Below are 14,054 nucleotides of genomic sequence, written 5' to 3'. Positions count from 1 at the left end.
GCAGAAATAATTTTTGCAATATAGGTTTAAAAAAAAGTTTCAATGGAACTATGAAGAAACAAGAAAACAACCCAAACATACTCATCACTTTGTGTGTCCAACAGTTTTCAAGGAAAAATGAAATCTGGAAGCTACACATCTCAATTAGCTTGCATGTTTTTTCAGCAACTCAAACACTATGCTCCAAAAATCTCTTCTGATTTGTGGAATACTAGCCTTCATCATTTTGAAGGCAGATAAAAAACATCAGAAACCTGTCATACATCTAATGGCATGTGATCTTTTTTTACTATTCAAACTCCCTTTGCAGAAGCTGAGGTGTTTTGGATAGTTCTGATGTATTCCTAGAATGTTACAACAATTCAGTTTAAACCACCAAACAACATATGAGAAGTTCTATTTTCAGTGTTCTTCCAAAAAAACAAAGGTGACAAAAAACATTCCACAGCAATAAAGAGGATGGAGCAGATGTTCACAGTGCAGTTATCTTGGAAGTAATAGACTATTTTTGGCCAGTAAATTTAGCCTACCAGCTCTTTTTGTATCAGGCATAAATTTAATGCAGTTAACAGTTGTTTATGATTTTATTTTATTAGAAATGAAGAAAATCCATAAAACTTCAAGTAAAGATTATCATACGGGCAGCTGGAACCACAAACTGGGAACTGATTCTGGTCCAAGTTAAGCCTCATGCCAAAAGTACAGAATTTCAGAAATGCTGGTGCTGTAAATCTAAACAATGGCATTGAATACTTAGGTTGCTAGAGAGTGAATACACTTTACAGTGATAATGTAATATATGGAGTTTCATAACACATTTCTAGAGCCTGCAAGTGGACAAAAAACCTGCAACTTTTCTGGAAGATGAATCTGATCTATGATACCATCATAAAGAATATTATATAATAATATACAATACTAACAGATTTCTGATGGAACTGGTAGGATTGTTATGTGACAGAAAATGAAATTTAGAAACCTAGAATTAACAGAAACACACAAGTATATATAATAGAAGAAAAAGTGTTCAGTAGCTATTCTAAAATATCCCATGGCAGTAAAATATGTATCAGCATTTGTTTCAGAGAAAAAACAAGTAAAGAGCTTCATGTGACAAATTCTTGTTTAGTATAACTGGCATCAGCAGTGCTTCATAAAGAAAAATTTGGCCCACTGATAATGCACATGCTTACCTCTTACACGCTCTCTAGAGTACAAATTTAAAATAAAGCACTACATACTTTACTGAAGGCACCCTCCATCACTGCCATGTATGTCACAATTAAAAGAACGAGACATACATACCCTGAGAGCTGAAAGCTTTGTATACTCACATCTCCATCTAGCGGCCTCTGGTCGTCAGAGTCCCTGGTTGGACTGATGTCCTGCCTCATCACCCAGATAGGCTCCTTAGGTTCATCAGGGGTATAAGGAGAACGGATGGTCCTTGTCTTCACTTCCTCAATAGCCTCTTTAATATCCTTGATGGCCAGTGAAATTGCATCTCTCTTTTCCTTGCTGTACCTCTGTACAGATTCTCCCGAGCTGGATGTAATTCGAGAACCAGCTGTGAGCTGGCCATTACTTTCATGCCCACATGCAAGAGCGTGACCATGCTCCAAACTCTGCTCCGCCTCTGGCATGTCTTCAGCTTCCTTGTCTAAGCTCTGGGAGCTCATACTCTGCTTCACCTCTGCTACAATCTGATCAATGTCCTCCTCTTGTTCATAACTATCCATTCTTGGGTACGGCGCAAACTCTGCCTCCTTCTCAGGGCTGTCAGACTCTCCGTCAGACCGTTCATCATAATGGTGAAGGCGGGCACCAAGTGCCTCCTTGCGGTAATTGTCAGCTTCCTCCCTTTCCCGCTCATACCGCTGGATCCCCTCCCTCACATCGAGGTCTGGTGCATCTCCTATCTCCTCATACACATGCTCCTGCAGTCCATAGTCAGCATAAGGCTCAGCATACTGTTCATCCTCTCCTCGGTGGAAGAGACGATGTGTGTAGACATACCCCGAGTAGGCTGCATTCATGGCTTCCTCGTGTTCGATGGAATGGAAATGTAAGTGATTGGGCAAAGTTCGATTATGAATGGCCTCGCCATGCTCAGCCTCAGCATTCTCTGTGTACTCCTCAGACTCAGGTCTGTACTGCACTGCATACGCGCTCTCATCCTCATTTTCCTGAACTCTCTCTGCGTCGTAACTGTCCTCCACTGTGGCTATCACATCCCCTTCTGCAGTATCCGTGTGATTGTGGAAACCACTCTCAGTGCTGGCTGACCGAGCTAACATCCCTTCCTCCTCCTGCCCGGACAGGCCCCCTTGGCTGCTGTTTGTATGCCTCGGGTAGCGAGTTGCATACCGCTGTTCCTCTTCCACCTCTGAGTGCTCCAGGTCAGCCTCCACTGACTCGTTCACTGCTCCATTTGCTGGCTCTTCACTTACCTCCCCCTCAGGTGGTCCAACCAAATGGTTCATGGCAAGTTCTGATGGGTAGGTCACTTATTCTATTGACATTTTGTCTATCACAGCTGCAAAGAAATAAAAAAAACCCCTCTGACGTTACTCTTGAAAAAAAGTCGAGCCAATAAACAGAAGCAACAAAAGGCACCCTTCCTTCCCCAGCAGATAAACATTTGACTTCTTCAGCTCTGAAGTCAGACGACAGCCAGGACAACAGTATGATCTCCCACGCAAATAATTTCCAACAGCAGCAAACAACAAGGATCCCCTTGGGGACTACACTTCTCACTTCTACGAACAAACTCTTTGTGGAAGAATCACTTCCAAGCAACTCCTTGGAAAAGCTTCTACGGACTGCTGTGGCATTTCAATGACGTTGCCAGACGTATGTTAGAAAAGCTAGTGTTTGCTAGGGGCTCAACCATGGTAGAGATATGACAGAAATATTCTACCTTTGCTCCGCCACTCTCCCTATCACTCACTAACTCGATGCAAAGGAAGGATGCTGTAACGTAAAATGTCAGATTTAGTCCCATCACATGAGTCTGCAGTTGCTCAGATACATGACAGCTATGCATACTACACTTCTTCAGTATGGTATCTTCAGTTGAGCTAGTCACCCTATGCACTTTTAAAAAAATCATTAGAAATAAAAATGCACTTTAAGGGTATCTCAGCACCTCTTCCTTCTCACTAGAGAAGCACATGACAGCTAGAAACAACATAATTACCTTGATGGAATGTATCTATAATCACTTAAGATGGCTTCTGCACCAAACATCTTTCATGGAGAAGACTTTACTAATATTCATAACCATGACCACATTGACACTAGGGAGACATCTTAGCCTTGCTGACTTTGAGTAAAAATCTCAAAAGATAATACAATTACTAGAGAGGTCTGCTAATAATAATAAATGTGCAGGCCACAGAAACAGGAAACCCTCATATGAATACAGATTAGCTTCTACAAGTTTCACAGAACAAACAGGCCTATCTAGTTCAGAAGGTTCCATTTTTATGTAACAGCTTCAGCTATTTTGAACCATGACCTATGTTTTTAAAATATAGTGTCATGAAAAGGACATTTTATGTCCTTTTAGGTCCCTAAGTCAAACCACAAACCCATAAGTAAAATACAGCTCTAGCCTGTGACTTATCGGTAAGTACTAAAATAAAAGGTACCTGTTGGAAGATTTCTAACTTGAAGGATCTATAACAGCAAGTGTCAATTACCAATTAAAAAAAAATAACATCAATGTAAAAAGGAACTTGAACCAAATCTACTGAACTGAGACAGGGAGGGTCAGGTGACACTTTGCTGCCCAAATGAGCTCTGTGCAAGAATGGTGCAAATAACTTGCTGTGATGAGAAAGCAACAGTAATTTCAGTTGCCCTCTATTAGAAAAGTTGACAGGCAGGCAAGGCTAGGTGGGAGTTACTTGCGCTGTACTTCCATGGCAAATCTAGCGGGTGCAGCTTCCAGCTCAGTGAACACTCCTCCCTGTCTTTGTCATGCCTAATGTTTTAGCCTTTAAAACTTAGGAGTCCTTAAAAAAAAGTAAACAAAATACATCTTGGCCCTTGTTCCAGACAGATCTTTTCATTGTCAGAAACAGCTCACACTTAGCTTTTGCTAATCTAGCATGCTGTATTTAACCCCTAAGACCTGTCTTTCTCACCCTCATCGCAAGAGAGAAAAATGTACACTCTATCATACAGTACATCAAAACCGCAGTTGTAAAATAACAGCTAATACATCACATTAACTGAACAGATAAAGATGTTCTACACAAACTAATCCTTTTTTAAAATTACTAGGGAAAAAAGTTTGTTTTTTCCAGCCAAAGAAGGTATGTTATTACAAAGCCTTCAGTGACAACGCTTTTACAGCTAAGACTTCCAAGAAATCAGGAAAGAATGGGCAGAAAACAGGTGTGTATGCAGGTGTGTGCCAGGAAATAAATCAAACACTCTCCTCCTCCCAGCATATGACATATTATTTAAGTGAACAAGAACAACAAATATTGGAGAACTTTCCATTTTCAACCCACAAAAAGGGTGAAGATGTGAAGGCAACAGCCCTTTGAAAAGTCCATCCCAAGCAGGATTTCCTTCTTCCATTCAAGTCAGTTACAAAATTTCCGTTGCTTTGAACATAGACAGAATTAGGCTAAAATAGAGGACTGTGTAAAAATTTGGCCTTAAATCTGTTGCATTCAGAGTAGCCCCTGATTCACACCTAACTGTTATTGGTCAGCCACAGAAGAAGGGCAGTACTAGTTGAAAGAAATGAAGTTACACAAACACAGAATGATAACCAACTTTCTGAAGTCCTTAATCATGTGTACCCTGCCACATCTTTAACTGAATTAGGTTAAGTTAGAAAAGAAGGCAAAATTTAACTGCATGGAGACTACCTATACATTAATTCAAATAAAGTATCAAATATTTGCAACAATGAAAGTTCTGAAAATGCATGATCTTGTTTTAGAAGTCTTAACACAGGCTCACAACATAATGCATACTATGGATAGACTGCCTTGCTGACATGTCTAGCTGTGAGAAACATTACAGAGATTACAAACCATACAAAATATTGCTAAAAACTGCCTGAGAGCCCCAACGTTTTCCTTTTGCAAACTCAAAGTTTCACTTGTGGAATTGCCCTCATTTTGAAAATGCTCTCAGGTTAATTTCAAACAGTGATATCCTGAAAGTTATGACTTTTGAGGGGATGAGGAAGAAACTTTAAGCTTTACTTAAAGCTTTTTACTGAAAAAGGTCCTCTTCTTTTGTCCTTCTTCCTCTCTAAATTTAGATTTAATTTCACTTTTTAATGTTGCAAATGATAAAATATTATTTACAAATGTATTTTGACATTTTCAAAAAAAGATAAATTTTAATTGTCAGAAGAGAAGGTAAGTTTACTAATAAAATTGTAGATCTGAATAAATGCCCTTAGGTCACCTAAGCACCCATAATCTTCAACAAAAAGTAAGCATCTAAGTCAAGTACATTTATTTGACTGTTTAACAATCAGTCTTTAGGACAGTAATTTAAAGAGTCACCTACTAAAACTGGAGGTTAAAAGCACTAAATTCCTTTTGATACATGGTAGCTGGAAGACTACTAAGAAACGCATTTTTTCATTCTTAGTAGAATTCCCCTCAAGCAGATAGAAGGTCTGCCTGATTTTTCTCACCAGGCCTTCAAAAAGCACTTTATTTCCAACAAGCAAACAAAAATCAATAACCTACATAAAATGCCATAGACAGAAGAGAATATAAGCAAGAGAGGTCATCTGACCTTGGAAATAAAGACACAGCACACATCTGAAAGGTACTATACTCTCACATTAATTAGTCAGAACAGCAGCTGTGCTCCAGTAATCAAACATATATAGGAAAGTGCTCTGTAAGCACTCAGCTTTGCACTCAGGACTTGATGGATGAATCTGTCTCCAAATAGAGAAATCAGAGGTTGATTACTACTGCAACTAGCTCTTTGCTGAAGGTTAAACTACCTTCCTGCCTGTAAAGAAGAAAAATTAAATGTCTCCATGTTTCTCAAGCAATATAAAGAAAAAGCTTGAAGTTTAAGGACTTTTTCTCTGCTACTTTATATTAAAAAAGAAGTATTTAAAACACCAGCAAAGGGCATTCTATCATCTCAGAGCAAGACCATGCCCAGTGCTATTCAGGAAAATACATGCAATAAGAAAAGGTGAACAAGCGAGTGTTTGGATTCCGATTTGGTTTGTTATTTGCTTCCCAAGTCCAGATGTATAATTGTTTACTTTCTTGTGCAGGCACACAGAAACGAAGCTTTTCTTTTTTTTTTTTTTTTTAAATAATTTCAAATATGCCTTTTAGAGTTTACTTTATAGGAGCACTATGCATCATATTTCCAGTCTAATGCTGACCTTTTGGAATAAAAGATCATGCTCTCAATAGGTCTGTATACTATTGTTACTGTTTCAGGACAAAGTTGTATGCCATGTGGAACCAAGATTACACCTACACACACACATACAAACTGTTTTTTGTCATATATAGGATAATATATAGGATAACAGCATAACTCAGGAGGAGATCACAGGAGGTCTCCACTCCAAGCCCTGCCCAAAGCACAGCCAGCTCTGAGCTCAGACCAGGCTGCTCAGGGCGTTCTCCAGCTGGGGCTTGATAACCTCCAAGGCTGGAGATGGCGCAGCCTGTCTGGGTCCCAGCTCCCCTGATGGGCTCTCCTTGTGGGTAAAACATTTCTTCCTTATGGACACTCTGAATTTTAACTGTCTCTAACCCACCCTTCCACAACACACTTCTGTGAAGAGCCCGGGTGCGTCTCCTCCATGCCCCGGGCTGTTGTCGGGTGTCCCCGAAGCCATCCCTACTCCCAGCTGAACCACCCCCCCCATCCTGCAGCCTCTCCTCGTAGGACAAGGGCTCCAGCTCCACCGTCTCAGTGGCCTCCCCTCCCCTCCTACCAGTTTGTCAGTGTCATTCCTGGGTTGGGGACCCAAACTGGAGGCAGTACCCAAGTGGGGTCTGGCAGGTGCTGAGCAGAGGGGACAGTCCCTGTCCTCCCATGGCTCTCAGGGCCATGTCCTGCTCACACCACCCCAGGCACTGCTGTCCCTTTTTTTACTGCCCAGGTCATGCCTCAGAGCTGTTTTTTGGCCCCATCAGCCCCAGCCTGTATCATTGCAAGGGGTAATTACACACTTTTTTTTTTTTTTAATTAATCTTTTCACACAGAAGAAGCATAACTGTTTCCGCTAATTTTGCAGAACTTTTGCAAGAGAAAAGTTAGTATGCCAATTGAGCGTGTAAGCAAAAATAGTTTTGTCTCCCCTAAAAAACTTTGGACATATTTACCCACGTCCTCCATAAAAAAACAGCTATTCTTTGAACACGTTTACTTGTAACTCCAAGTGACACTAGAAGCAGAGAGACCTCTGACTGAATTTGCAAAGGTATCCTGCCCTGAGTGCAAGTTGTCTTGGCACATTCTCTGAGGAATTTCACAAAGGACCTATGTTTTTCCAGGGTCCAGCAGTTCACCAATGTTTGATTTGTACAAATACAGTTATCTTGACAAGACATATGAACACAAGCTACCTTTCAAAAAAACAACATAGCCTTTTAGCAAACATATGTCTTTGAGACACATATTGAAAATAGTTTCTTTTTTCTTTTTTTTTTTTTTTTTAAAGAGCCCCTATGGTATAAAATGGCTGAGAATTTCAGAGCATATGCAATGTCCACTTAGAAAGAATCCCTGCCTCCCCTGTGTTACATGACTCACCCTTTTCTGAACTGAAACCTGCTTGGGAAGCCTGATTGCTTCTGCTGCCATGTGCTAAGTAAGCTCATTCAAAACAGCTTTAAACAAAAAAAAGCTGTGAAAGGTATGTTTCTTACCAGTTAGTGAAAGCAGCACCTGGAAAGTGACATTAACACCCCACCACCTGCAAAACGCATACACGCATTGGTTCATATCAATGAACTGATGAGGCTGAACAACTCTGAACACTCATAATATAGTAACTGTAAAGCAGAAAAGCTGCATGTACAAAATTTCTTGGCACACAGTTTTCTACATGTGCTTGTGGAATGCTTGTATCACTGTAATATTTTAAACAAGTTAAACACATTAGTTTCAACACTATAATTTGCCTTTAATATTTTCTGCAAAGTCTTTTACTCCAATTCTGTTCACAATAACCTTGGAAGCTTCCATTTCTGAGTCCCAGCGCTGCTTCTGAACTCAGGTGGAGCAAAGTTTAAAACACACACTTGTCTGTGTTCAACAAAAAAGCCTTCTGTTTTCTAGTAAGGAATGTAAATTTCAAAAGGGGGTAATTTCTACCTGCATCAGTCTTTTCTGGCCACAACGAGCCTAAAAGAGTACGCAGATTCCTAACAAAACGTAAGGAAATACTGTTACTAAAAAAAGAGAGAGCTGTACACCAGCCCATGCTGACAACATCAGCCAGGCCATGGCACCTAAAAGAAGTCCTGTGCCTAACAAGAGAACTACAACTAGCTAAAGATCAAGCACTGTGGCAAAAGACTCAGTGGCTTACCATTCAGGTATCCCCACAACTGAAAGCACACAAGGAGTCAAATTTCGGATACAACTGAGGAAAAAAATGCAAAACCATGACCAAAGAACCACTGAGCTACTAGAACAGGACTGTCACAGGATTAAAATGTGCAGCATAAAAACAAACAAAACCTACAAATTCTTGGGAAGACCTAATTACATCTATTGTTTAGATATAAGTAGTTATAAAGTTCTTTATATATAACAAAATTAAATATTATGTTATTGACACCAGAGATCCATAAGGAACAATAATGGAGTACACTAGCCGCACTGGAATGGAAAGGAGTAACTCAAAGGCAAATCATACATCAGATTTCAGCTTCCTACTGTTTCTAAATCTGCTTTGGCTCTCACCAGGGTACAAAATTCTGTAGTGGAAAGGGTGAATATGTGTCAGCAGCAGAGTTCCCTAACCACATCATCTCAGACTGACCCCATGATTTCAGCGAATTAATTTGAATTTCTGCTTCCAATTTAAAAATGGTTTACACTAGATCCTAAATATCTCTTTTGACAGAATTGGCATCATAACTAAAGAAACTTGAACAAGTCACACAGCTCTCTTCTGGATTCTGGAAATGTCATCACTCCCTGGATAACAGATAACAGAGCACTAGGACCATAATGTGGTTTTGCTCAATAGCATTTTTAACTCTCCTTTTTTTAATTCTATGGTTTTGAACTTTTTGTTTTGATAACACAGCTTCACCTTTGCTCAAGTTGTCAAAAGCACATTCCCATTTAATCTACTGCAACACATGAACAGATGAAATTACAGAAGACCAGTTAAAAAAAAAAAGACAAGTTATCTGATAAATGTCTTCACACTTTTTCATAAGATTTGAAAAGTGCTTTAGGAATAAAAATATAAATTATTACATTTACAAATTCAACAGCTTATTGAAAATATAAATTATTTAATGCCTATGCAAATCACCTCTACTTGTTTTTACTATGAGTTTAAAACACATCAGAAGCAGCATTTTTGCAAGTCTTCAATTCATGAGAAATTTTTTTAGAAGAGTAATTAGCTTTAGGCATCCTAATTATTAAACTGAACATCTGAAAAAAAAAAATTCAATTGCCAGTTCCAGTGAATCTGAGCACACTGAAAAGCTGATGACCAGTATGCAGTCAATGATGAAGCAAAGATAATAGACACATGATAAAAACCCCCAGCTCCTTCATTTCCTGCCCATGGGCCTCCTTCCTCCAGGCCCATACCTGCTCCCATGAAAAATACAGGGACCTGAGAGAAACCTGCACCTGACATAAAATAACCCCAAATTTTTCTTAATAGTAAACAGATCTAGAATTACCAGAGTTAATGAACTCTCAGAAAACATTTAACTTTTCTCCCCTTCCAATTCCCATCTTATTCAAAACTAAAATCTAAACCTGAGCAAGAAACACCATTCAGTAATCTTCAATCCAGACAGGCCAGATCTTTTAAGTGTTTAAATATGAGCAAGAAGAGAGAAACAGAGGACCTTACCTTGAGGACAGGGCCGGTAATGCTTTAGAGCACTGGAGAGAAAGAGTGCTCTGATCATAAAAGGAACAGACCATTCCCATCACCTTTCAACACTGAAGCCCTGACTACACAAGAAACAGAGGCAATGGACTCCAGGAGTATCTGAAGTCATCCATCTGCTGCCAGAGGAAGGTTAACTGATATTATGGCCCAAATAGAAGAGATGAACTAAAAGCAGTAGAGAAAAATCTTGACAAGGATTCATAAGCAACTTCTGCAGTAAAGTACAACAATTAGACACTCTAGACCAAAGATGCTTAAAAAAGTAAATCACAAACCCCAGATTGTAATTGGCTGAGGGAATAAATCTGACTGCTCTCACCAACCAGAATGATTAAACATCGTAAGTAAAAGTCCTATAACAGCTAAGCTAAGGAAATTTGGAGTTCTCTTCCACTCTGCTGTGATTCTCTGATCGGTAACTGCTGTTTTTATTTCTGGGTGTATTATGGATTGCATCTTTAATTAGTGGCTGGATAATCTAGAATTTTGACCACTGGAATTGCTACTCTGGTATTCAAAGCATGGTTACTAATAAAATCCATTTCCAAAGAAGAAAGAGAAATTGAAATAGTATATAAGCAATGTCAAAGCACAGTAACATTTAAGATCAATATTGCAATGTGACACTAGCTTTAATCTCTGTTATAGGTACAATTATTAAAAACGAATCTTTACTAAATCTGGGCATATGGTTGTTAGCAATATACCATTTTTTCTCCTCTGTGTAAAAGGGTAGAACTGTCTCAGAGAGCACAGTGGAAAATGCTGACTGTCCAGTGATGAATTCTGAATGCAGATGATGTTATCTTTACACTAGTGACATTTTTATAACAATGAAAATTATGTATTTCTCCCTATTCAAACAAAGAGGGATTAGACCTAACTACAAAAAACCCAAACAAACCCAAACCCCAAAAAACTACTAAATTGACACAGCAAGCCCAATACCCTTTCCATCTCCTTTCAGATGCCATTAATAGCGTAATACAGAACAACTGCAGAGCTAAAAAATATGATCCAGTAAGCTGCAGGACATGGCTATCTTCAGGGTGAGTTAAGAATGTCTTCAGTTTCACTCACAGAGAGAGTAAGAACTAGTATGCCCAAAAAACCCTTGGATTTTCTTCCTCTGCCTACACATAAAGACTCCATCCAACCTTTCTGGTTCAGACAATCTTACTCAGCTGTATTCTTGGTCAGTGTTGCACAGTCTTGATGCAACATATCTTTGATATAAGCAATGACAGAAGACATATCAGCCAAAATCAAAACTGAGAACACTTTGTATCTATTGAAACTTTTGAGTCACTTAGTTTTGCTGATTTAATAACTTGAAATACTACTGTGAAGGACAAATCAAGTTTATCAATTTTGTTATGGGAAGCGAAGTTTCAAGTGAGTTAAACTCTAGGTTTTTGAATTCTTTAATGCAATCAAGCCACAGGTTGTGTCAGGCACACAGAAACATTTGGATGGTGTTGAGACCACTTCAAGAGAAGAAGGGTCTGCCAGAATGTGAGAAAAGGCTCTTCAGCAAATATGCGGCTTTCAGCAAAACCAAGTTAAACAACAGCCAGTAAAGTCCAGCTAGTTAGTCTGTTAGTCTAAGTGGCTTCCTTCAGCTGTCAGAAGCAAGTTGCAGAAATCTGTTTCCAGGAGCATTTGTTTCAAAGAAAAAAAGGGTGATGTAACAGATTAGTACATGTGTGGAGAGGAAAAAAGACTCTAGGACACCTGAGCAATAACTTTTTTACTTCTTAAATGCATCTGTAACAAATCTAGTAGTTACCATGAGAACTGAGCAACACGTCTTGATCTAAAACTCTGTTTCCTATCTTCCCAAACATAAAACCAGAAGTACAGGATCAATTCATTGAAACGGTACAGAAATATGTTGAAACCCCAGCAACTTACTAGATTCTGTAATATGATCAGTAAAAGAATTTGTTCTGAGGCTCTCATTATTACCCGAGAGCTTCAAGCTAAGGATACTCCCTCATGAAAAGCAATCACGGCTCAGACAGCATAAGAGACCTGATCCTCCTTTAATTCCTTTCATTTTGCAAGTTTCAAAGGAGCTATACATGTGTTAAGCTGCAAAAGTGGGATAGATGGCATACAGAACTTGCTTACCTTTCACAGTATAACATGTACTTAAAAATGTACCGCTTCCTGGCAACTGTAACACCTAGCTACTGAAAACACTAGATTTTACAATCCCCCCTCCCGCCCTGCCTTCATCCTAGAAAAATAAAAGCCTCAAAACCAACAGCTCTTATTTCAATTGCTATTTCTATTAGGCTTACACTTTACTACATGGGTTTTGGCAATGATTTTTTCTAGAAAGGTTTGAAAAAGGCAATATGTAAGATGTAGCAATGTTATTCAGATTAGGGAAGAATGAGGAAGATGGAGAGATGTGGTAACTAAAATTCCAAAGTATTAGATTATGGTTGGCATATCGGTTCTTTTCCATCCCCTTCTCATCATTCAAAACATCTGAATTGACACATTCTAGCTGCCATACCATAAGTTGCTTTTAAAGGAACTGATGTATGCCTGCATTACATTATTGAGAAGAAGGTTTTAAGTATTGGATAGTTTGTCTCTTCTTTCTGCATGACAGTGAGACATCACAGCCCATATCTGCTTCCATTCACAGAAACTAGGTAAGCAAGAGCATGGAAAAGCCAAAGGCTATCAAAACCTTGTGGAGGAACAGTGAAATCCCACTAACAAAGAGATTTCTTTTAAAGGTTTAGTCACAGCTAAAAACTTACAAAGTAAAAAAACCCAACCAACCAAAAAAAACCCCACAAAAACCCACCAAACAAAAAAACCAAAAAAAAGATAAAATCTTAGTGGTTTCAAGCTGCAATATTCCTGGAATGAAATGCTACTTCAATAGATTTGAGCTTGTATCTGTATAACTTTAATTCGGGGCGGGGGGGGGGGGGGGAGTGGGAATCACAAGAAACAAAAATTATGGAACAAATCAACAGGTGCAAAGGAGGAAGAAGTAGGAATAAACAGATGTAGGTTACAGCAGATTAACTTTTTTCTCCCCCCTACATGGGCAGTTTTCTCTTCTACAGTGTTTTCTGTTACCGTGTTAGCCCACATAGTCAGCCCAATCTCATCTCCAGCCGTGAAGTTCTAGTAACACCTGCAGATCTTTTTACTTCTTCTGTTTCAAGGACAAGCTGCTGATTCAGTCCACATCAAAAAAAAAAAAAAAAAATCCCAAAGCTTCACAGACCAGCTCACGAGTTTCCAAACGCTTGAAGGAAAACTGATTTGCCACTTTCATTTTCTCACAGATTTACAACTTTGTTACAGTGCTATAGTGTAAAGACAGCCCCAAAGTCCTCTCCAAAACCATATGGAAGTTTGTGATACCTTTACTTCCCATAGTCCTAAGTTATTAGAAAAAAATTCCCAAGCACATCTTCCGCTGCTACGATCTTCTGAAGTGCCGTGGCCACTTGCCAGCACCCGGGTAGCTGCACCACTAGGCACCACACACCAGATCTTCAGCTGCAAGAGGCCTGTCTGGCTAGACCAGCACCAAAACGCATTTGACTGGCCTCACCGGACCTGTCTGCCTGTTCCAGGCTCCCTAACAGAAAACTTTTTTTCTAGCCCGAAACATGAACAATTTCTGCACTTTCAGTGATTTAGGAAGCAAGATACACACTGTGCTCCTCCCCAGAGCTGATGAGAGAGGGGTTAGTTATTCAAACAGGGAGGACATCAGCATCGCTTTCTTTTCTCTGCACTGAGGAAGATCTTCCTGAGAGCTACTTTTCAGCACAAGCACATTTCTGTTAGTGGAACTAGTTGCTCCAAGGCAACTATACATGAAATCTGTTCTCCAGACATAATTAAACCCTAATGAAGGCTGGCATTTCTCCACATCTGCAGCTCAGAACAG

General features: G+C 39.4%; 1 protein-coding gene across 2 annotated transcripts in view; it reads right to left on the bottom strand.

The window, feature by feature from the left end:
* The window catches only part of APBA1 (amyloid beta precursor protein binding family A member 1), a 108,495-nt gene that overhangs the window by 44,283 nt on the left and 50,158 nt on the right, over positions 1-14,054 (bottom strand). For both annotated transcript variants that reach the window (XM_054808758.1, XM_054808759.1), the window contains exon 2: positions 1,335-2,536. In XM_054808758.1, the coding sequence (XP_054664733.1) occupies positions 1,335-2,483 (1,149 nt within the window). In that variant the 5' untranslated portion in view covers positions 2,484-2,536. The remainder of the gene's footprint in view (positions 1-1,334; positions 2,537-14,054) is intronic.

Source organism: Grus americana, chromosome Z (genome assembly GCF_028858705.1).
Source record: "Grus americana isolate bGruAme1 chromosome Z, bGruAme1.mat, whole genome shotgun sequence".
Taxonomy (NCBI): domain Eukaryota; kingdom Metazoa; phylum Chordata; class Aves; order Gruiformes; family Gruidae; genus Grus; species Grus americana.
The sequence above is the reverse complement of the archived record's forward strand: the minus strand, read 5'-3'. Positions and strand labels throughout refer to the sequence as shown.